General features: G+C 43.9%; 1 protein-coding gene across 1 annotated transcript in view; it reads left to right on the top strand.

Annotated features, from left to right (window-relative positions):
- The first annotated feature begins 1,916 nt into the window (after positions 1–1,916).
- Positions 1,917–23,611, top strand: part of LOC139402657 (ephrin type-A receptor 6-like) — a 244,584-nt gene continuing 222,889 nt past the window's right edge. The window contains exons 1-2 of the mRNA XM_071146549.1: positions 1,917–2,516; positions 16,652–16,716. Coding sequence (XP_071002650.1) covers positions 2,438–2,516; positions 16,652–16,716 — 144 coding nt within the window. The 5' untranslated portion in view covers positions 1,917–2,437. The remainder of the gene's footprint in view (positions 2,517–16,651; positions 16,717–23,611) is intronic.

Raw genomic sequence — 23,611 nt, 5'->3', positions numbered from 1 at the left:
GAACTTAAGGAGAGAAGAGTTTATGTGTGTATGTGTGTGTTTTAAGTGTGTGTGCATACTTGGATTTGAACTGTAGGAGAGGTGTGTGTGTGTGTGTGCATGCATGCGTGCGTGCGGGTGTGCGTGCGTGCGGGTGTGTGTGCCTGCGTGCGTGCGTGCGTGCGTGCGTGCGTGTGTGTGTGTGCGTGCGGGTGTGTGTGCGTGCGTGTGTGTGTGTGTGCGTGCGTGTGTGACCATGACAAAAAAAGGTGTTTAATTGTCACCTTTCAGTTTTACTCTAGCCAATAATACGGTAACACCTTTCAAAATTAAAATGTTATAAAGTTTCTGAAAAATATAGAAAGTGAATGCAGTACATTATGTTTAGTTAGATGGGAATGCTGGCAGTGTTTAAAGAGTTGGCTTTAAAAACACATTGACTGTAAACTTGTCAGCATTATAGATTTAGTTACCTTTCATAAACGTGTCTCTCACAGGTGTGGACACGTGGAAAAACACACAACCTGCACGGCAATGTGAAAACACACACACGCACACACAGCTGTGGTCTGTAGTGCTCTTTCTCTGCTTCCACCTGGAGGTCCTGTAGTCTGTAATAAACAGCAACATAAAGCAATGCCATTTAAATCAACGGCTAAAATTGACTTAGCCAACAAATTGCAATACACTTTAGACTGAAAATTGCAACTTTAAAGTGGTGTAATCATGGTTTATTTTTCACTGATTTGTTTCCTGTTTGTGTAAAAGTCTGAAATTGTTCAATGTGGCTTTAGCCTTGAGGGACTGTAGCATACTCTACTGTCTGTTACACCTAATTACAAGACTTTACAGTAATATACAGATGTAGGATCTTAATTTGATCACCATGTTGCAGGATAACTTTCCTGCATTGCATTGAATGTTAAAACTGGTAGTTTATTTGAATTTTAAAAAAGCTTCTGAAGTTTGTTATTCCACTTTGAAACTTGATTTTCCCTTACGAAAAATGTTTCAACCCCTACAAAAATGTCCATTAATTGTAATCCACATAATAATTCACATTTACTGTTGCTGCAGAATTATTTTCTTGCTGTAGCAAACTGGCTCAAATTAAGATCCTACATCTGTAACGTACATTAGAGTACTTCTCATCTGACCCTGATTTGGCTTGCAAGCTGGGTAGATTTATAATTCATATAAGTTTATTTTCTGTTTCATACAGTACACATTGTTTCATTGTAGGATTCCAGGCATACATCTTTCTGCTCATTATAAAGACCTTGGTCATTGTGTAACCTCTGAAACTTGTTAGTGTTTAACTGTGGTATAAAGCCTCATTCCTGCTGTCAGTTGTGCTGATCTGGGCTTGTTCCTGTACTATCTACAGATCAGTCTGGCTTGGCAGAAAGTGTTCTGGATCACACATACACATACCCCCACACAAACGCATATATGCACGTATGTGCGGCAGAGCACAGCAGCTCTCTACAGACTCTTAAAGGATGGGACTCTAGCACCATCACATCCTGCAGGGTAGCCTAGTGGTAAGAGTGTTGGACTAGTAACTGAAAGGTTCCAAGTTCAAATCCCAAGCTGACAAGGTACAAAACTGCACTGTGCCGGACAGCCAAATAATTTGTGTGGCGATTGGATAAGCTAGCATTGTGCTGTCACGCCACTTCCTTGATAGCTGTCGTCCTGGACCTACAAATGCCTTGACCTTTATCGATCAATTGTATTGGTGGAGCTTTGCATAGTACATTCTGTTGTTGTAACGTGGGCTTAATTCCAAGTCCTCGGTGACAGGGATGGTCATTGGCTAGAGCAGACAATGTGTCTGAATGCCTTTGAGCTGAGTGGTTTTGACTGATATTGTTTCTGGTTGGCTTAGAGTTGACGCTCGCATTAACCATTCGAAAACACGGCTACAGACTTTACAACCAAACAACTGATACCGCGCCACTTGGAGTTTGGAACTGTATGTCACGAGTCGCATCCTGGCGTCTTCCATTTCCCGAGTGAAGGAATCACGAATACGCATAGCTGAAACCAGGAGGAAATGAAATAGCGCACCCGAGGAGGAATGTTTGATTAGATTTCTTGTCAAAACAGTGAAATACAGGAAGGTCCGATACGGAGCGCAACGAATTTTGTCTTTGAGCATCGCTCTAGAAATGCGTTCGATGAGGGTAAATGTCGTCTTGATGTTTGTTTTTGCCGCGGTGTGAACTTCACTAACCTTCCTAAGCTCTCCGCCGGATCATGCGATGGATCTCCTCCAGTAGCCTACATTTGTCTGTCAGCTCTCTCCAGCGGAGACTGGATGTGAGGAGGGTCCGGGGAGAGGAGAGACACCCACGGCTCCACTTGGGATCTAAAGGCGCTGTGTGACCAGGTTTCTTCTTCTGGATAGTCTCCTGCTCGGCGCGGTGCTGGGCAGCCTGTGGATGGTACAGAAATGACTTTAGGAGAAAAACTCTGCTTCGTTTTCCTATTTTTTAGGATTTTCTTCACTCCTACCAGCCACGGCAATCAAGGTGAGAGATTTTATCTGCGCATGACTTTGGAGAAGAGTTTAATATTAGCCTAAATTAGTTATTAGTTATATGTATTTTTTTTCGGGTAAAGGCTGCTGATATGTGCTTTAATTCACACTTGTGGCACATGTTTCCTCCCACGCCTAAATGTAGCCATAATAGGCTACAGTTAACCAATGATTGCATTGACCAATATATAGGCCGGAACCTACAGATAGGTCATGTAACATGTTACAGTAGGCACCGCCAATAACAATAGTCAGGAGCTCTAGGCTACGACATTCATATTCCAACCAGCACGTTTGCTTTCCAAATGACTGGCAGTCTGCGTTTTTAATTTCTTGAAAATAGCACGCAGTTTGATTTTGAATAATGTGAACTTATGGCTATTAAACAGTTTATCATGTGTGGGAAAAAAATAGGCCTACTGGAAGGACAACAACCTACCGGTAAATAACGCACGGAGCCCTTTCCCGCGCTACGAACGCTGGAGAGTGAGAAGTTGACAACCCGGGGGTGGCAAATCAATTAGGCTAAGGTTACCTATCTACATCCTTCAATGACTACAACCGTCCATTACGTTTTACATAAGGTTTACAAATGGACAAAATACTTACAGTATCCAATCAAAAACACAAAACATCCCATTTTTTTTAACGCAGTGGCTGGATTGAATTATGTAAAGACTGAGGTTAAACGTTTTTAATTGTATTTATTTAAGGCCATACTATACCTTCAAACTATACAGACAGATTCCTTGATACGGGCAGATTGATGCTCTCAGGTGAATTGAGCCCGTAGCTTTTGGATCCCATCACTGTTCCATTCTGCTACGTTGACCTGATGCATGACTGCAAACCACATAAGAATCACACCAGATAATAAAATCACTCTTATGTTTCCTTTAGAGTTTCATCTGTTTTCTTTCTCTATTGTGTCGTCTTTGTCTCTCTGCCACCAAATTTGGTTAAAGAAGCTCAGGTGTGTGTGTGTGTCTGTGTGTGTGTGTGTGTGTGTGTGTGTGTGTGTGTGTGTGTGTGTGTGTGTGCGTACGCGCTATCACTCAGGTTTAAAATAGTTCAATTGATTCTACAGGGACACAGAGGGATGTGGCCCCTAGGTTATATTTGATTGTTCTCTCAGTTCAATAAAAGTGATACTACTCCCTCTTCTGATACTACTCACTCTTCTCCCAGGCAGATGCTACATAACAGCCCAGTGTGTCTTTGTGCTGCCTTCAAAGATTGAATGATGATTGAGTTGATGAGTAGCGTGTCAGCTTTCCAATCAGCCCTATGGTGTCTTTCACATTGACTTCAGAGGTGCCTCTGAGATTTTGTTTTAGGCTGCTTCCAGCTTCTGTCCGTGGTTCTGAAACTGTTTCTCTCACTGTGTGTGTGTGTGTGTGTGTGTGTGTGTGTGTGTGTGTGTGTGTGTGTGTGTGTGTGTGTGTGTGTGTGTGTGTGTGTGTGTGTGTGTGTGTGTGTGAGTGAGTGTGAACCTATGTGTGGCATCCAGATGATGTGTATTTCTCACCTGTTGTTGTTGGATTTAGAGGCCTTACCACATGTCACAATTCATCAGAAAACAACTCTAGAATTATGTTTTATCTCTGCCAGACAAACAGCTCTTTGCTTTTAAAACCCATGTGTCAAATGTTGTATATTGCTTTGAACCGGGTGAAGGTGAGCGTTGTAGGTTGGGGATTTCACAGGCACAATTGGGCCTGATGTCAGCTGAGAGGAGAACAATGAAAACCAATCAGTCTCATCCTCCCTGGCTGGGAGACGCTGAATGCAGCATGTCAGACAATCCCTCACACCAACACCAGTGTTCTGCAGGGACGCAAAGAGTTATTAACTAAGCCCTACTACACAAACACTGCCACCTTTCAGCAACCTCTACAGTACTCACTGTTATTCTTATTTCTGTGGGAGTTTTGTTGGAGCTGCATTGTTTTTTTCCTAGCCTGGTTGGTAAAAACAAAGGGAGGATTGGCTAAATGAAATACGCTGCAGAGATTCAGAGAATCTGAGAAAAATGTCAGTCCATTGTTGTAACATTGTTTTAAGTGTCCCCAAACTAAAGGGTTGATCCTTTTAAATGAGGCAGGAGATCCCTTGGTTCACTGGGTCCTGCTTTGCTGCTGGGCCCAGACACCCTTCCATCCTTAAACCAAGACAAATATACCAAACAATTTTGCTTTCAGCACTTACAGTATGTTTCTTATGACTGATCAAAACTCATTTTATCACGCTCTCTCCTGTCTCTCTGCAGCAGACATACAGTGAACAAAATGTTTGGAACATCAAATTTCAATGACATCGCACTATCGAATCGTAATACATATAGAATTGTGAGAATCCCAATACATATTGTATCTGCACCTAAGTATGGTGATAATATTGTATAATGAGGTCCCTGGCAATTCCTAGACTTATTTCCCATCCCCAACTAACTAAGCCCTATCCCTGATAAAGTTGTGTTATCAGTGCATGCATCAAAAGCCTGTCTCAGTGGCGCCACCTGCAGCTGGCTCTCCAAAGACTCTAGGTGGGAGAAGGTAGAAAGAACTAGCTATACAGGGTCAGATATATTTACCTCCTAATGGTTAATTTATAGGTAGGTTATATAGTAAACTGATCCTAGATCTGTGGTTAGGCGCTAGGTGTGATGTGTGGCCTGTTAGCGAATGGGTAGATGGTCTCTCAGGTGTGTTGAGATGGCTTCTCCTCAGTTTGACACTCATACATGCTTCCTGTTCCAACACTATGACAGTCCATCCTCGAGGCATCTGTGAATGGCCCTCTAACGAAAGGTTGCTACATGTCTCTTTGACCTGTCTCTGTCATGCCTGTCTTGTAACTGTCATTTAGGGTCAGCACTGTGTTATGAAGCCGTGGCATTCTGCAGACAATCTTTCCATTCTGGTCAAGACTGTAACCTCCCCTCACTGTAGCACTTCATCTGCTACTCTGTGGTAAATTCTCATTAAAAGCCTCATGGTGCTAATATCTGATCTAATTAGCTTCTAGCTCTGATTTGCTTGGCTATAGTTCTGACATTAAGATGTTACATAGTGGTCTGATTCATCTCGAAGGAGGAGGAATGTGAGCGAGGCGTTTTCCCCACCACGCCTGTCAGTTTGTCTGTGCTGTAGAAAGTGTTTCATTTCACACCACTTCCTATCATCTGAATAGAATACCACCAAATGTCAATCTATTCTCTTTCTACCCAATCACTTTCCCTACATCTCTTCATCTCTCAAATGTTATTTTCATCTTATTCTACAGCCTTCAGAGGAAGGCCCTATACATTTCCAAAGACTCCAGCCACCCAAGTAATAGACTGTTCTCTCTGCTACCACACGGCAAGCGGTACCGGGGTTCCAAATCTGGAACCAACAGGACCCTGAACAGCTTCTACCCCCAAGCCATACGACTGATAAATAGTTAGTTAAATAGTTAACCAATAGCTACCCGGAATATCTACATTTACCCTTTTTGCACTCACTGTTTTGACTCATCACATATGCTTCTGTTATTATCTATCCTGTTGCCTAGTCACTTCCTCCCTACCTATATGTACTGTACATATCGACCACAATTACCTCATACCCCTGAACATGGACTCGGTCCTGGTACCCCGTGCATATAGCCACGTTATCATGACTCATTGTGTATTTATTACTCGTGTTATTATTTTTCTATTAATTCTATATTTTTCTCTCTGCATTGTTGGGAAGGGCCCGGCCTGTAGGTAAGCACTTCACTGTTAGTTTACACCTGTTGTTTACCAAGCATGTGACAAATGCAATGTGATTTGATCAAATTTGATTTAATTAGCTTTACATCCAAAGTAAATGGTTAAGGTTAGGGTTACCTGTTAAATTGTCAAGGTTAGGGATCGGTATGGCAAGCGCATCCTAGATTGAACGACTAATGTCACTCCACGCACCTGGTTTTAAAGACAGGACAGAAACCAGCAGACAGGCACCCAGGGAACAGCGTTCCCATTCTTGTATTATAAAGCTAGAACACAGATTCATAAGCAGGCCCTGTAATGTTCTATTAATACCCCAGTGAAAACCCCCTGGGAACACTGCTGCTCTAAGCAGGGTCCTACAGGCCCCACCGTCTACTGGGAATATACTACACTACACTGAGACAGAGACTGTTATAGGACAACACACACACACACAAATGACTGCATAGACACAAACACAGATACACACACAGGTGCACATACATACATAAACACACATTCAAATATTTTAATTACGCATAACTGTACAGAAGAGGCGAATGAAAAAATCCCAAAGTTTATGAATGAAGTCTTTAACTGCTTTGTTATTATCCAGGATAGGAGAATCATGTTGTTGGAAGGCATAGCTTTCAACAGCTACCAGCCAGACCGGGCTCAGAGCAGTCTGTTTGTGGTCACAATGAGAAGGTATTCAGATCATTATAGGGTTGAGTTGGAAACAGACAGTGTTTGATGAATATGGCCAGTGTTTAAGTATAGATTTACATTGGGTGAGAAGTAGAGCTTCTACACACATGCACACACACACACACACACACACACACACACACACACACACACACACACACACACACACACACACACACACACACACACACACACACACACACACACACACACACACACACACACACACACACACACACACACATTGCCAGTGGTCAGGAAGGTATGGATTTCAAGTGTGTGTGAGAGAGAGAGACGGAGGCAGACAGTGCAATTAGTCCTGTCCCCAGGGGTTCTGCTGAGGATGCTAGTGCTACTGGCACTCCATTCTCCACCGGCCTGCCAGACACACAGACACTGTTGGGAGAGGAGGAGGACATGGAGTTCTGCTGGTTAAAACTGCAGCTAAATAACTCAACCAGTATGTAGGGCTGATTTCCAGGACCCAGATTAAGCCTTCTCCTGGACTCAAAAGCAAGGGCAAAGCAGCAAGAGAAAGTGCTTTTTTTTTGTTGTTGGAACTAACAAACAAATTCCTGTTAAAAAGTTAAAGAAATTTGCACTATTTAGTGTTTTTATTTGCATTTAAATAGAGCTTCCTCAAAGCTCATTGCTTTGCCTTGTATTGATGTATCACCCTACCACTGAAGAAAAAATAAATAAAGAAGTGGAATTAACGTAGGAAGTTGTGCCCATAATGCATAATGTATATCTCTCTCTCTCTCTCTCTTTCGGCATCTCCTCTCCTCTCCTCTCCTCTCCTCTCCTCTCCTCTCCTCTCCTCTCCTCTCTCTCTCTCTTTCGGCATCTCCTCTCCTCTCCTCTCCTCTCCTCTCCTCTCCTCTCTCTCTCTCTCTCTCTCTCGCTCCTCTCTCTCTCTCTCTCTCTCTCTCTTTTCGGCATCTCCTCTCCTCTCCTCTCCTCTCTCTCTCTCTCTCTCTCTCTCTCTCTCCTCTCTCTCCTCTCTCTCTCTCTCTCTCTCTCTCTCTCTCTCTCCTCTCTCGCTCCTCTCTCTCTCTCTCTCTCTCTCTGTCTTTCCTCTCTCCTCTCTCTCCTCTCTCCCTCCTCTCTCTCTCTCTCTCTCTCTCTCTCTCTCTCTCTCTCTCTCTCTCTCTTTCTCTCTCTCTCTCTCTCTCGCTCTCTCTCTCTCTCCTCTCTCTCTCTCTCTCTCTCTCTCTCTCTCTCTCTCTCTCTCTCTCCTCTCTCGCTCTGTGCTCCAGTAACATTGTAATCCTGTGTTTCTCTCTCTGATATCAGTCATGCATACAATATGTATTTATAAACATGACATTTCTATGTTATTATAAAGGTCAGGAATAAACACCTTTTTTATTTTTCTGTTATTACCTCACATGGAAACACTCAACTTCACTAGCAGCTGTTTGACTTGTTTTGACCAGGGTTTCACTTATACATTTTCGAAAGATGGCGAGGTACTGGATGGCCGACAATTTGCAAGTTTCGACCCAATTTTGCTATTTTGTGATTATTTTGTTATTTTTTTTATTTTCATAAAATGTATCCGCTATTATGTCTTACAACCAAAAATAACTGTTGTACATCAGATCGGCAGTTACCCCAATTTCGGCTTCAACTTCGACTGCCTTGGGCTCTCTCTGTAATTCCGTCCCATTTTTTGGGCTACCCAAGAGGAAACACCGGCATTACAGAGGCCAGGGGGGGGGGGGATCCTGGTGAGATTAAGGCAAAGGTGAAACCGCCCACCTCTTCCCTCTGTTCTACTGGCCAATAAATATACAGTTTACGTCATAATATGATGGATGACCTCCGATCGCAGATTTGCTACCAACGGGACTCTCGAAACTGCAATATTCTTTGCTTTAATGAAACATAGCTCTCAGACAAGGTACCCCCCATGACTATTCAACTTGATGGATTCTTCATTCACCGGGCGGACAGGACAGGGAAGTCGGGGAATTCGGTGGTGGGGGGAGGGGTTTTCCTCTACATCAACAACAACTGGTGTGCTAACTCCAGCACGGTGGAAGTGTCGACCCACTATTCACCCGTCTTGGAATACCTGATGGTCAAATGCCGACTCTTCTACCTCCCAAGGGAGTTTTCAGCTGTTATCGTGACTGTTGTATACATTCTACCTCAGGACAAGAAAAATAACAAGCTGTCATTTAGCCAACTGTACAAGGCTATAAACAAGCAAGAAAACCTTCATCCAGAGGCTGCTTTTCTGGTTGCCGGCAATTTTTATTTTGCATCACTAAGACACTTGATGCACAACTTCCATCAACATGTTTCCAATGCCACTAGGGGCAATAAAGTCCTAGACGACTGTTATTCTACGCAGAAGCATACAAAGCCCTCACTTATCCGCCATTCGGCAAATCAGATCATGACTCCATACTCCTGCTGTCACGTTTGTCATATGAAGGTGACCAAGGTGCAGCGTGGTATGCGTACATTCTTCTTTTAATAATGAAAGAACACTGAACAAACTAACAAAACAACAAAACGAACGAAACGTGAAGCTAATACGAATAGTGCAGACAGGCAACTAAACATAGAATAAGAACCCACAAACACCAAAGGGGAAATGGCTACCTAAATATGATCCCCAATCAGAGACAACGATAAACAGCTGCCTCTGATTGGGAACCATATCAGGCCACCATAAACATACAAATACCTAGACCTACAAAACCCCTAGACATACAAAAACCCTAGACAATGCAAAACCCCTAGACAATACAAAAACTAGCGTATCCACCCTAGTCACACCCAGACTTAACCAAAATATAAAGAAAACAGAGATATCTCAGGTCACGGCGTGACACCTGCTTCCTGTTTACAAGCAGAAAATAAATCTGGAAGTACCTGTGATTCACTCCATTGAGAAATGGTAACCAGAATCAGAGATTATGCTACAAGACTGCTTTGCTAGCACTGATTAAGGAATATGTTTCGAGACTCCAGGATAACATTGAACAGCTAACCACCTCTGTCACCGGCTTCATTTGTCCCCACAGTGAGGGTTCGCTGCTTCCCCAATCAAAGGCCTGGATTGACACTGACGTTGGTGCTAAACTAAAGGACAGGGCTACCGCACACAGAGCTGAGCCTTAACCCTGAGGCTACGGCCGAGGAAATAAATAAGTGCAAGAAGTTCCGCTTTGACCTCTTCAGAGTCATCAAATGAGCAAAAGGACAATATATGATTAAAGTGAAATCATATTACACAGGCTCCGACGCCCGCTGCATGTGGCAAGGGCCACAGTCCATTATGGATTACAAAGGAAAACCCAGACATGATCTGCCCAATGATGCCTCTCTATCAGACCAACTCAATACATTTTATACACGCTTTGACAACAACAACATTGTGCCGGGTGTGAGGGCCGTCACCAACACAGACGATTGGGTGATCTCACCTCCCGAGGCTGACGTGAGAAAGGACTTTAATCAGGTCAACATCCACAAGGCTGCGGAGCCGACGGTATTCCAGGGCGTGTTCTCACACCTGACAGTCCCTGTCTGTAATCCCCTCATGTTTTAAGATGACCACCATCCATCCTGTCCCCAAGAACTCTAAGGCTTCATGCCACAATGACTACCGACCTGTAGCACTCAGTTTGCTAATCATGAAGTGCTTTTTTAGGCTTGTTAAGGCACACATCAACTCCACCATCCCAGACACCCTAGACCCACTCCAATTTGCATACCGCCCCAACAGATCCATAGATGACGCAATCTTAATTGCTCTCCACACTGCCCTCACCCACCTAGATAAGACAAATACCTATGTGAAAATGCTGTTCATTGATTACAGCTCAGCGTTCAACACCATTGTCCCCTCCAAGCTCGTCACCAAGTTTAGGACTGGTTCTGAAAACCTGCCTGTGCAACTGGATCTTGGACTTCCTGACGGATCGACCCCAGGTGGTGAGGTTAGGCAACATCACCTCCGCCACGCTGACCCTCAACACGGGGGCCCCACAGAGGTGTGTGCTTAGTCCCCTCCTGTACTCCCTGTTCACCCATGACTGCGTGGCCACGTACGACCAACACCGTCCTCAAGTTTGCTGACAACACAACAGTGGTAGGTCTGATCAGCGGCGACAATGAGTCAGCCTACAGGGAGGAGGTCAGTGACCTGGCAGTGTGGTGCCAGAGCATCAACCTCACCCTGAACATCAGTAAGACCAATGAGCTAATTGTGGACTACAGGAATCTGGGGGGCGAGCACACCCCCATCCATATAGACGGGGCTGCAGTGGGGCAGGTTGAGAGCTTCAAGTTCCTTGGTGTTCAAATCACTAAAGACTTAAAATGGTCCACCTCGAGGTTGAAATGGATTAGCATGGACCCTCGAATCCTCAAAAAGTTCTACAGCTGTACCATTGAGAGCATATTGACTGGCTGCATCACAGCCTGGTATGGCAATAGCACCGCACTCGATCACATGGCGCTACAGAGGGTGGTGCGGACAGCCCAGTACATCACTGGTGTATTGCTTTCATATAGTAATGCTTTCATATAGTATAACTTTCATATAGTACAGCTTTCATATAGTATTGCTTTTGAAATAGTACAGGTTCCATATAGTACAGGTTTCATATATTACAGCTTTCATATAATATAGCTTTCAAATAGTACAGCGTATCATGCTGTGTATATAGTAGCTTTACTTTTAACATGCTGTACATACAGTTGAAGTCGGAAGTTTACATACACTTAGGTTGGAGTCATTAAAAATCATTTTCAACCACTCCACAAATTTCTTGTTAACAAACTATAGATCTGGCAAGTCGGTTAGGACATCTACGTTGGGCACGACACAAGTAATTTTTCCAACAATTGTTTACAGACAGATTATTTCACTTATAATTCATTGTATCGCAATTCCAGTGGGTCAGAAGTTTACATACACTAAGTTGACTGTGCCTTTAAACAGATTGGAAAATTCCAGAATGGCTTTAGAAGCTTCTGATAGGCTAATTGACATCATTTGAGTCAATTGGAAGTGTACCTGTGGATGTATTTCAAGGCCTACCTTCAAACTCAGTGCCTCTTTGCTTGACATCATGGGAAAATCAAAAGAAATCAGCCAAGACCCAAGTCTGGTTCATCCTTGGGAGCAATTTCCAAATGCCTGATGGTACCAACTTCATCTGTACAAACAATAGTACGCAAGTATAAACACCATGGGACCACGCAATACTGCTCATACTGCTCAGGAAGGAGATGTGTTCCGTCTCCTAGAGATGAATGTACTTTGGTGTGAAAAGTGCAAATCAATCCCAGAACAACAGTAAAGGACCTTGTGAAGATGCTGGAGGAAACAGGTAGAAAGTATCTATATCCACAGTAGAACGAGTCCTACATCAACATAACCTGAAAGGCCACTCAGCAAGGAAGAAGCAACTGCTCCAAAACCGCCATAAAAAAGCCAGACTACAGTTTGCAACTGCACATGGGGACAAAGATCGTACTTTCTGGAGAAATGTCCTCTGGTCTGATGAAACAAAAATAGAACTGTTTGCCATAATGACCATCGTCATGTTTGGAGGAAAAAGAGGGAGGCTTGCAAGCTGAAGAACACCATCCCAACCGTGAAGCATGGGGGTGGCAGCATCATGTTGTGGGCGTGCTTTGCTGCAGGAGGGACTGGTGCACTTCACAAAATAGATGGTATTATGAAGGAGGAAAATTCTGTGGATATATTGAAGCAACATCTCAAGACATCAGTCAGGAAGTTAAAGCTTGGTCACAAATGGGTCTTCCAAATGTACAATGACCCCAAGCATACTTCCAAAGTTGAGGCAAAATGGTTTAAGTACAACAAAGTCAAGGTATTTGAGTGGCCACCACAAAGCCCTGACCTCAACCCTATAGAAAATGTGTGGGCAGAACTGAAAAAGCGTGTGCTAGCATGGAGGCCTACAAACCTGACTCAGTTACACCAGCTCTGTCAGGAGGAATGGACCAAAATTCACCCAACTTATTGTGGGAAGCTTGTGGAAGGCTACCCGAAACGTTTGACCCAAGTTAAACAATTTAAAGGCAATGCTACCAAATACTAATTGAGTGTATATACACTTCTGACCCACTGGGAATGTGATGAAAGAAATCAAAGCTGAAATAAATCATTCTCTCTACTATTATTCTGACATTTCACATTCTTAAAATAAAGTGGTGATCCTAACTAACCTAAAACAGGGCCTTTTTACTAGGATTAAATGTCAGGAATTGTGAAAAACTGAGTTTAAATGTATTTGGCTAAGGTGTATGTAAACTGTACCTTTCATGTTACCATTTATATGCAGTAGCCCAGCTGGAGTTCCTATGTCATTAACATGTTCCCAGCAGGTTCTGATAACCCCCCCCCCTCTTCAATCTCCATATCATCTTCCTCTTCTTCCTCCTCAATCTCCTTCCTTCTCCTCCTCCCCTCTCTATGTACTCCTCCTTTTCCTCCTCCTCTATCTCCCCCTCCTCCTCCTCCTCCTCCTCCTCCTCCATCTCTTCATTTCTTATGCCTGAATGAGCGCTCAGGGGAGGCTGATGAGACCAGCATTTCATTTGTTTAAACAAAATATGCATGAAATTAATGAAACCAACGTTTATCATCTTAGCACTCTAGTGTAGTGGAGCGTGGTGCAGACAGAAATGTTGTAGATGTGTGAGAGCAGTCAGCCAACCCATCTCACCGCGGCATTGCCAAATAAACTATTATGTATGGCTGACGGTATGGTACCATGCAGACACAGCATTCCAAATGTGTTCTTCTATTAATTATCCTGTTATTGTATAGACCATGTTTTATTTTGAACCCTGAACATGCACTGTCTCACTTAGCATAGAGCATGCAGTAATTACCTTATACAGTATACAGGAAAATCAACTATCATAAACACACACACGTATACACACACACGCACACACACACTAGGCTCTGGCCTAGAGTTCTATGCTACCTGCTGGCTTGTTTGATACAGCTTTTTGGCATAGGTCTGCCTATTGTAGCAGTGAAGCCTAAAGTATCTCTCAATGCCAGTATTTATGGTACCTGCTTTTATTGCTTCTTTGCCATTGTGCTTTTGTTGACGTTGATAAATCCATCCATTCCTATCCTGGTGCTCTCCATACTGTTACGGTGTTGGTTGTGCCACAGACCCTTGCCTGATCCAGGGCAGATGGTGTATTGTCTGTCACAGCAGTGAGGCTGATGGGCTGCTGGGTGGCTGACTGAGTAGATGGGTTGGTTGGCTGGCTGGATGGATGGGTGGCTGACTGGGCGGCTAGCTGGGTGGGCGGGTGGGTTGGCTGGGATGGCTGGGTGACTGACAGGGTGGGCTGGGATGGATATGCTGGCTGGGTGGCTGACAGGGTGGCTGGCTGGCTGGATGGATGGCTGGCTGGACAGGTGGGTGGGTGGGTATGTGGGTGGCTGGCTGGTTGGCTGGATGGGTGGGTGGGTGGGTGGCTGGCTGGGTGGGTGGGTGGCTGGCTGGATGGCTGGGTGGGTGGGTGATGGATGGGTGACTAGCTGGCTGGGTGGGTGGGTGGGTGGATGGATGGATGGGTGACTGGCTGGCTGACTGGGTGGCTGGCTGGCTGGCTGGCTGGGTGGGTGGCTGACTGGGTGGGTGGCTGGCTGGCTGGCTGGCTAGCTGAATGGGTGGGTGGCTGGACTGACTGGCTGGGTGACTGACTGGCTGGGTTGCTTGCTCACAGGGAGACACAGTGTAAAGATAATTTAGCTTATTATGACTGACAAAAACACTACTGTTCAAAAGTTTAGGGTCACATAGAAATGTCCTTGTTTTTTTGTGAAGAGGCGATTCCGGGATGCTGGCCTTCTAGGCAAAGAAAAGTCCATATCTCAGACTGGCCAATAAAAAGAAAAGATTAAGATGGGGAAAAGAACACAGACACTGGACAGAGGAACTCTGCCTAGAAGGCCAGCATCCCGGAGTCGCCTCTTCACTGTTGACGTTGAGACTGGTGTTTTGCGTGTACCATTTAATGAAGCTGCCAGTTGAGGACTTGTGAGGCTGTGCTAACATAATTGCAAAAGGGTTTTCTAATGATCAATTAGCCTTTTAAAATGATAAACTTGGATTAGCTAACACAACGTGCCATTGGAACACAGCAGTGATGGTTGCTAATAATGGGCCTCTGTATGCCTGTGTAGATATTCCATAAAATATGCCGTTTCCAGCTACAATAGTAATTTACAACATTAACTATGTCTACCCTGTATTTCTGATCAATTTGATGTTATTTTAATGGACTTTGCTTTGCTTTTCTTTCAAAAACAAGGACATTTCTAAGTGACCCCAAACTTTTGAACGGTAGTGTACGTGGTAGCACACAGATGTCTTACAGCCTGCAACACACACACACACACACACACACACACACACACACACACACACACACACACACACACACACACACACACACACACACACACACACACACACACACACACACACACACACACACACTGACAACACAGACACACACACACTGACAACACACAAAGGCTCATGAACTGGTTGGACAGTTTTTGTCAGAAATGCTGGCTTGACATTCACAATCATGGGAATTCTCCCTTGTTGCTAGTGTATGGTAATAATCATGTTAATGCATCTATATCGTGTTTAGATTCTGCAGTTAAGGTTACATCACTTTTAGAGAAGAGACAGAGAACACAGATAATGTTCAAACACAGATTCTTATAAGAGACTTAATGTGTGAAGTTGAAGGTTAAACATCTAATCCATCCACCCACTGCTCAGAAAGACTGAGATTATTATTCTAGTCTTTATAAAAGTGAAGTTTGCCTAATGACATTCTGATCCTGAATTATTTAGCTTTCTGTCCTTGAGAGAGACAGCGATGGAAAGATGTTTTTAGAACTATAATATTTTGACAGACTCAAGTTCACGATGCTGCTGCCTGGGAGCAGTGAACTTGGAATATTGACTAAGTGATAAGCCTCAATAGAAAAACCCTGAAAGGTTCTGGGAGTGACATTCCACTCGGTTAAAATCAACAAGTATATAAAGATGAATCACTTTTCACTAATAAAGTTACTGGTATTTCAATGGATTTTATATCAGAAGGTCAATGACATATTTTCCTATTACAGTCAAAGCTATCAACAAAATCTATCAGAATCCACTCAACTGTCTATACAATTTGCATGCTACTGTATACATAGTGTACATGAATTACAGAGACCCATTCACAATAAATAGCCGGATATTACACTGAAATGGTTTAGGACGGAGGGACGGGTATTTGTGATCTTATTATCTGGTGCTGCAAGCAAACTGGGGACAAACAAGAAGCCCTTATTGTCTGAGTGACATTGAAATAAAGCCTGTGAATGGGAGAGAGAGAGAGGGAGAGAGACTGTTGACAGCAATCTGACTGCAATCTATCAGGCCTAAATTGTGCTCTTCAGCTCTGAAATAATGCTTTACTGAAATGGACCCACCACAAATATTCATCTGGGTGAAAAACTCATTTTTGTTAAGATACAAAAGTCTAAATGAGAACATTTATGAGCTATATTTCAATTACTGAGGCGGAAACAGTGATCTATGTATATCAACATTATGCTAATAGTTGTGTTTCTCTCTCCTGTTCTGTTTCAGTGGTACTGCTGGACACCACCTCTGTTTTGGGAGAGCTGGGATGGAATACCTATCCCATGAATGGGGTAAGAGAGTGTGTGTTTGTGTGTGTGTGTGTGTGTGTGTGTGTGTGTGTGTGTGTGTGTGTGTGTGTGTGTGTGTGTGTGTGTGTGTGTGTGTGTGTGTGTGTGTGTGTGTGTGTGTGTGTGTGTGTATGTGTGTGTCTATCTGTGTCTGTGTCTGTGTGTCTGTGTGTGTGTCAGGGTTCGCACAAGGTGCTTGAGGTGCTTAAAGTAATTTGGCACTCTGAAATTCAAGTACTAGAATACTTTCCTCACGTGTTTGGCGCTCTGGATGCCAGGCGAGCTCGCTCATTCCACCCACACTGCCACTCAGCCAGACAGGCACAGAACTGACTGATTAGGTGCCGCCAAACATCATATCGATAGCAAAAATGCCGGGCAAATGTAGATTCAACCTGCCAGGATATTGATGTTTATGAATGGGATTTGCCAGACCCAACTAGGGATGTAGTGGAGGTTAAACGCACGTAAGCGCCGTTTACACTGCTTTATATTTGTGAAATAGCATTTACTCACCATTTTGTTAATTATCGTTTACCTACATATTGCGTTCCCAGTGTTGATCAACACCGAGAAAGCTTATTCATCTGAGTTTTTATCTCACCTACCTCTGTGAATGAGTGTAATCATGAATGATTCATGTATGCTTGTTATGTTCGCCTGCTCCCCCGGATTTGCTTTGTTAGCAGCGCATTCATTTACCACTCTGTCCAACGGGAATCTCTGCCCAAGACAAAAGCCGAGAGGTAAAACGAACTACCTCAACACAGACCTACAGTGGCAAGCAGCAGAGAGACGCCGCTGACAGTGGGAATTCTTTTAACATCTCTCAACTCCTGCCGTGTCAACAGACTCTCGGAAAATGAGTGCACAACTATTAAAGATGCTGATATTTCAGTCAGATGTCTAGCTAGCTAGGTAGCTTAAGGGCTCAAATCAAATCCAATTGAATTGGTCACATACACATGGTTAGCAGATGTTAATGCGAGTGTAGCAAAATGCTTGTGCTGCTAGTTCCGGCCATGTAGCAATATCTAACAAGTAATCTAACAATTTCACAACAACTACCTTATACAAACAAGTGTAAAGGAATGAATAAGAATATGTACATATAAATATATGGATGAGCGATGGCCGAACGGCATAGGCAAGATGCAGTAGATGGCATAGAGTACAGTATATACATATGAAATTAGTAATGTAGGGTGCGTAAACATTATATAAAGTGGCATTGTTTAAAGTGTCTAGTGATACATTTATTACATCCAATTTTTTATTATTAAAGTGGCTGGAGTTGAGTCAGTATGTTGGCAGCAGCCACTCAATGTTAGTGGTGGCTGTTTAACAGTCTGATGGCCTTGAGATAGAAGCTGTTTTTCAGTCTCTCTGTCCCGCTTTGATGCACCTGTACTGACCTCGCCTACTGGGTGATAGAGTGGTGAACAGGCAGTGACTCGGGTGGTTGTTGTCCTTGATGATCTTTATGGCCTTCCTGTGACATCGGGTGGTGTAGGTGTCCTGGAGGGCAGGTAGTTTTCCATCTGTGATGCGTTGTGCAGACCTCACTACCCTCTGTTTATCCTTACGGTTGTGGGCGGAGCAGTTTCCGTGCCAGGCGGTGATACAGCCCGACAGGATGCTCTCGATTGTGCATCTGTAAAAGTTTGTGAGTGTTTTTGGTGACAAGCCAAACTTCTTCAGCCTCCTGAGGTTGAAGAGGCGCAACCTGCCTGTGTTCAACACTGTGTGGGGTGGACCATTTCAGTCTGTCAGTGATGTGTACGCCAAGGAACTTAAAACTTTCCACCTTCTCCACTACTGTCCCGTCGATGTGGACAGGGGGGTGCTCCCTCTGCTGTTTCCTGAAGTCAACGATCATCTCCTTTGTTTTGTTGAAGTTGAGTGTGAGGTTACTTTCCTGACACCACACACCGGGGGACCTCACCTCCTCCCTGTAGGCCTTCTCATCCTTGTTGGTAATCAAGCCTACCATTGTTTTGTCTGCAAACTTGATTGAGTTGGAGGTGTGCTTGGCCACGCAGTCATGGGTGAACAAGGCTGAGAGCCCCTTGTAGGGCCCCAGGGTTGAGGATCAGCGGGGTGGAGATGTTGTTTCCTATCCTCACCTGGGGGCGGCCCGTCAAAAAGTTCAGGATCCAGTAGCACAGGGCGGGGTCGAGACCCAGGGTCTCGAGCTTAATGACGAGTTTTGAGGGTACTATGGTGTTAAATGTTGAGCTGTAATCGATGAATAGCATTCTTACATACGTATTCCTCTTGTCCAGATGGGTTAGGGCAGTGTGCAGTGTGATTGCGATTGCGTCTCCTGTGGACCTATTGGGGCGGTAAGCAAATTGGAGTGGGTCTAGGGTGTCAGGTAGGGTGGAGGTGATATGACCCTTGACTAGTCTCTCAAAGCACTTCATGATGATGGAATTGAGTGCTACTGGGCGATAGTTGTTTAGGTCAGTTACCTTAGCTTTCTTGGGAATAGGAACAATGGTTGCCCTCTTGAAGCATGTGGGAACAGCAGACTGGGATAAGGATTGATTGAATATGTCCGTAAACACACCAGCCAGCTGGTCTGCGCATGCTCTGAGGACGCGGCTAGGGATGCCGTCTGGGCCGGCAGCCTTGTGAGGGTTTTACTCACGTCGGCTGCGGTGAAGGAGAGCCCACAGGTTTTGGTAGCGGGCCGTGTCAGTGGCACTGTATTGTCCTCAAAGCGAGCAAAGAAGTTGTTTAGTTTGTCTGGGAGCAAGACATCAGTATCCGCGACGGGGCTGGTTTTCTTTTTGTAATCCGTGATTGACTGTAGACCCTGCCAAATACGTCTCATGTCTGAGCCTTTAAATTGTGACTCTACTTTGTCTCTATACTGACGCTTAGCTTGTTTGATTGCCTTGCGGAGGGATTAGCTACACTGTTTGTATTTGCTCATGTTTCCAGTCGCCTTGCCATGATTAAAAGCAGTGGTTCGCGCTTTCAGTTTTGCGCGAATGCTGCCATCAATTTCTGGTTGGGGAAGGTTTAAATAGTCACCGTGGGTACAACATCACCGATGCACTTGCTAATAAACTGGCTCACCGAATCAGCGTATTCATCAATGTTGTTGTCTGAGGCTATCCGGACCATATTCCAGACCACGTGATCGAAGCAATCTTGAAGCGTGGAATCATTTTGGTCGGACCATGGTTGAACAGACCTGAGCATCAGGTCAAATCAAAAGATGGGAAACTTTAAGTTCTTATAACAAAATACCTTTTCTTTATAGAGACAGACAGTGGTGAGCCAGGTTGCAATGAAGGAGGCAAAGGAAGTACATAGCGAGAGGAAGCATTAAAACAAGCAGGGAGAGAAGTTAGTAGTACAGTGGTTCCCATACTTCAAGTCCGGGACAATTTCAAAGATTGTACTGAGTTACAGTTCATATAAGGAAATCAGTCAACATCATCAGTCTTAGACTTAACACATGTATTTAGTAAATAAGTAGTGAAACACGTATTATTGAGTAGAACATCGACAGGACCACAGTGGAGAGGGTGAAAAGCTTCAAGTTCCTCGGTGTACTGTACACATCACTGACAATCTGAAATGGTCCACCCACACAGACAGTGTGGTGAAGAAAGCCCAAGAGTGCCTCTTCAACCTCAGGAGGCTGAAGAAATTCGGCTTGGCCCCTAAGATCCTCACAAACATTGACAGATGCACCACTGAGAGCATCCTGTCGGGCTGTATCGCCGCCTGGTATGGCAACTGCACTGTCCGCAACTGCAGGGCTCTCCAGAGGGTAGTGAGGTCTGCCCAATGCATCACCAGGGGCACACTTCCTGCCCTCCAGGACACCTACAGCACCTGATGTCACAGGAATGCCAAAAAGATTATCAAGGACATCAACCAGCCTTTTCACCCACTATCATCCAAAAGGCAAGGTCAGTAAAGGTGCATCAAAGCTGAGACAGAGAGACTGAAAAACAACTTCTATCTCAAGGCCATCAGACTGTTAAATAGCCATCACTAGCCAGCTACCACACAGTTACTCAACCCTGCACCTTAGAGGCTGCTTCCCTACATACATAGACATGGAATCACGGTTCACTTTAATAATGGAACACTGGTCACTCTAATAATGTTTACATAATGTTTTACTCATTTCATATGTATATACTGTATTCTAGTCAATGCCACTCTGACATTGCTCGTCATAATATTTATATATTTCTTATTTTGAGATTTGTGTGTATTGTTGTGAATTGTTAGATACTACTTCACTGTTGGAGCTAGGAACACAAGCATTTCGCTACACCCGTAATAACATCTGCTAAATAAGTGTATGTGACCAATAACATTTGATTTGATTTGATTTGAATGGTAAGTTAGTTGTTTGTATTTTCATGAGGTTGTGGCTATATACTGCCATCTGTTGGTGACCTGAAAAAATTGCATAATAGGACCTATTACAAATTGATGTTACATGAAAATAAATATTAGTGCTTGAAAAAGTACTTGAAAGTCCTTCAATTTCACTTGCCACTGTCTGTCCATATCCTGGTGTGTGTGTGTGTGTGTGTGTGTATTTGTTTTCCTACATTATCAGGACCCCAATGTCCTAACATTTCACCTGATTGTTCTGAAAAGGTAGGAAAATATCAGGTCCAGAATTTGTTCAAATGTTATTTTAAGGGTAAGGGTTAGGTTTAGGGTTTTGGGGTTAGGGTTAGGTTTAGGGTTAGGCTTATGGTTATGGTTATGGTTAGCTTTTGGTTTTTTGGGGTTAAGGTTAGGGATAGGTTAAGGGCTAGGGTTAGGGTTAGGTTTAGGGTTAGGGAACATAGGATATTTAATGGTCAAACATTTTTACACTCCAAAAGGTCCTAAAATTTCACGAAAACAAAGCTGTGTGTGTGGGTGTTCTCAGCTCTGTTGTATTTCAAGACCTCTAGAGAGAAAAAGGATAGAACTGAGTGAGATAGCACTGGTCTCTGAGGAACCTATCTCACAGCTTTTTTTCAATTCCCAACTTCGCTCAATACTAAAGGGCCATAGAAAGTTATAATAGACTCTTTCAATGTGAGTGAAAAGAAACGATTTGGATTCAATTTGGGATGTCTGATACGAGCACGGCTGGGTCTAACATGACGTGGCTGTGTGTGAATAGATTGGATGACTGTCCGTTCATACTGGAAGACCTAGGTCTGTATTTGAGATGTCTGGTACGAGCACGGCTGGGTCTAACATGACGTGGCTGTGTGTGAATAGTTTGGATGACTGTCCGTTCATACTGGAAGACCTAGGTCTGTATTTGAGATGTCTGGTACGAGCACGACTGGGTCTAACATGACGTGGCTGTGGGTGAATAGAGTGGATGACTGTCCGTTCATACTGGAAGACTGTTCAGATTACCTCTTGACAAACTGTTTCCCAGTAGCTCTATAAGTGAACTCTCGAACCTCTCCCTTCATCCCAGTAGCTCTTTAATAACTTCTCTCTAACGAACGTTAGCCCATTCAATCCGCTGGCAGGTGGTTTGAGTAAAAAATTAATAAAATGTAATAACATTTTTTCAATTGACATTGAAATGACTAAAACCTAATGGAAACTGTGCAGAAATGACAATGGCCTACATTTATAGTCTCTTCACTCTGTCCAGCTTGCTAACAGTCATCGAATGAAAGCTAGACAGTCAGGGAGGATTCAAAATTCCAAAAGCGATGGATAAAGGAAATGTAATACATTTTAAATCCGGCTCTCTGGACCTCCATGAAGAATAAATGCGGTTTGCGGGGAAAATGAGTTTGACACCCCTGCCCTAACCTCCTCCCTCTGTCTTTATAGCCTCTCCCCTCTATACCAGCCTTTCGTCTGGCGGATCCCATATGTGCCTCTGTATTTCTGAGGCTTTCACTTTCTTCACCTCTCTGAAACATTCTCTCTGTCTTTCTATGTCTACCACCCTGTCTCTATCTTCTTTACCTCTCTGAAACATTCTCTCTGTGTTTCTATGTCTACCACCCTGTCTCTATCTTCTTTACCTCTCTGAAACATTCTCTCTGTGTTTCTATGTCTACCACCCTGTCTCTATCTCCTTTACCTCTCTGAAACATTCTCTCTGTGTTTCTATGTCTACCACCCTGTCTCTATCTCCTTTACCTCTCTGAAACATTCTCTCTGTGTTTCTATGTCTACCACCCTGTCTCTATCTCCTTTACCTCTCTGAAACATTATCTCTGTGTTTCTATGTCTACCACCCTGTCTCTATCTTCTTTACCTCTCTGTGTATCTATGTGGCCCTGACTGTCCCTAATCTATAGCTCAGTGTATCTCTATGGCCCTGTCCCTACTCTATAGCTCAGTGTATCTCTATTGCCCTGTCCCTAATCTATAGCTCAGTGTATCTCTATGGCCCTGTCTGTCCCTAATCTATAGCTCAGTGTATCTCTATGGCCCTGTCTGTCCCTAATCTATAGCTCAGTGTATCTCTATGGCCCTGTCTGTACCTAATCTATAGCTCAGTGTATCTCTGTGGCCCTGTCTGTCTCTAGTCTATAGCTCAGTGTATCTCTATGGCCCTGTCCCTAATCTATAGCTCAGTGTATCTCTATGGCCCTGTCCCTAATCTATACCTCAGTGTATCTCTATGGCCCTGTCCCTTATCTATAGCTCAATGTATCTCTATGGCCCCGTCTGTCCCTAATCTATAGCTCAGTGTATCTCTATGACCCTGTCTGTACCTAATCTATAGCTCAGTGTATCTCTTTGGCCCTGTCCCTAATCTATAGCTCAGTGTATCTCTGTGGTCCTGTCTGTCTCTAATCTATAGCTCAGTGTATCTCTATGGCCCTGTCCCTAATCTATAGCTCAGTGTATCTCTATGGCCCTGTCTGTCCCTAATCTATAG

This window comes from Oncorhynchus clarkii, chromosome 3, assembly GCF_045791955.1.
Source record: "Oncorhynchus clarkii lewisi isolate Uvic-CL-2024 chromosome 3, UVic_Ocla_1.0, whole genome shotgun sequence".
Lineage (NCBI taxonomy): Eukaryota > Metazoa > Chordata > Actinopteri > Salmoniformes > Salmonidae > Oncorhynchus > Oncorhynchus clarkii.
Note: the sequence above shows the minus strand (reverse complement) of the source record. Positions and strands in the feature narration are given on the sequence as shown.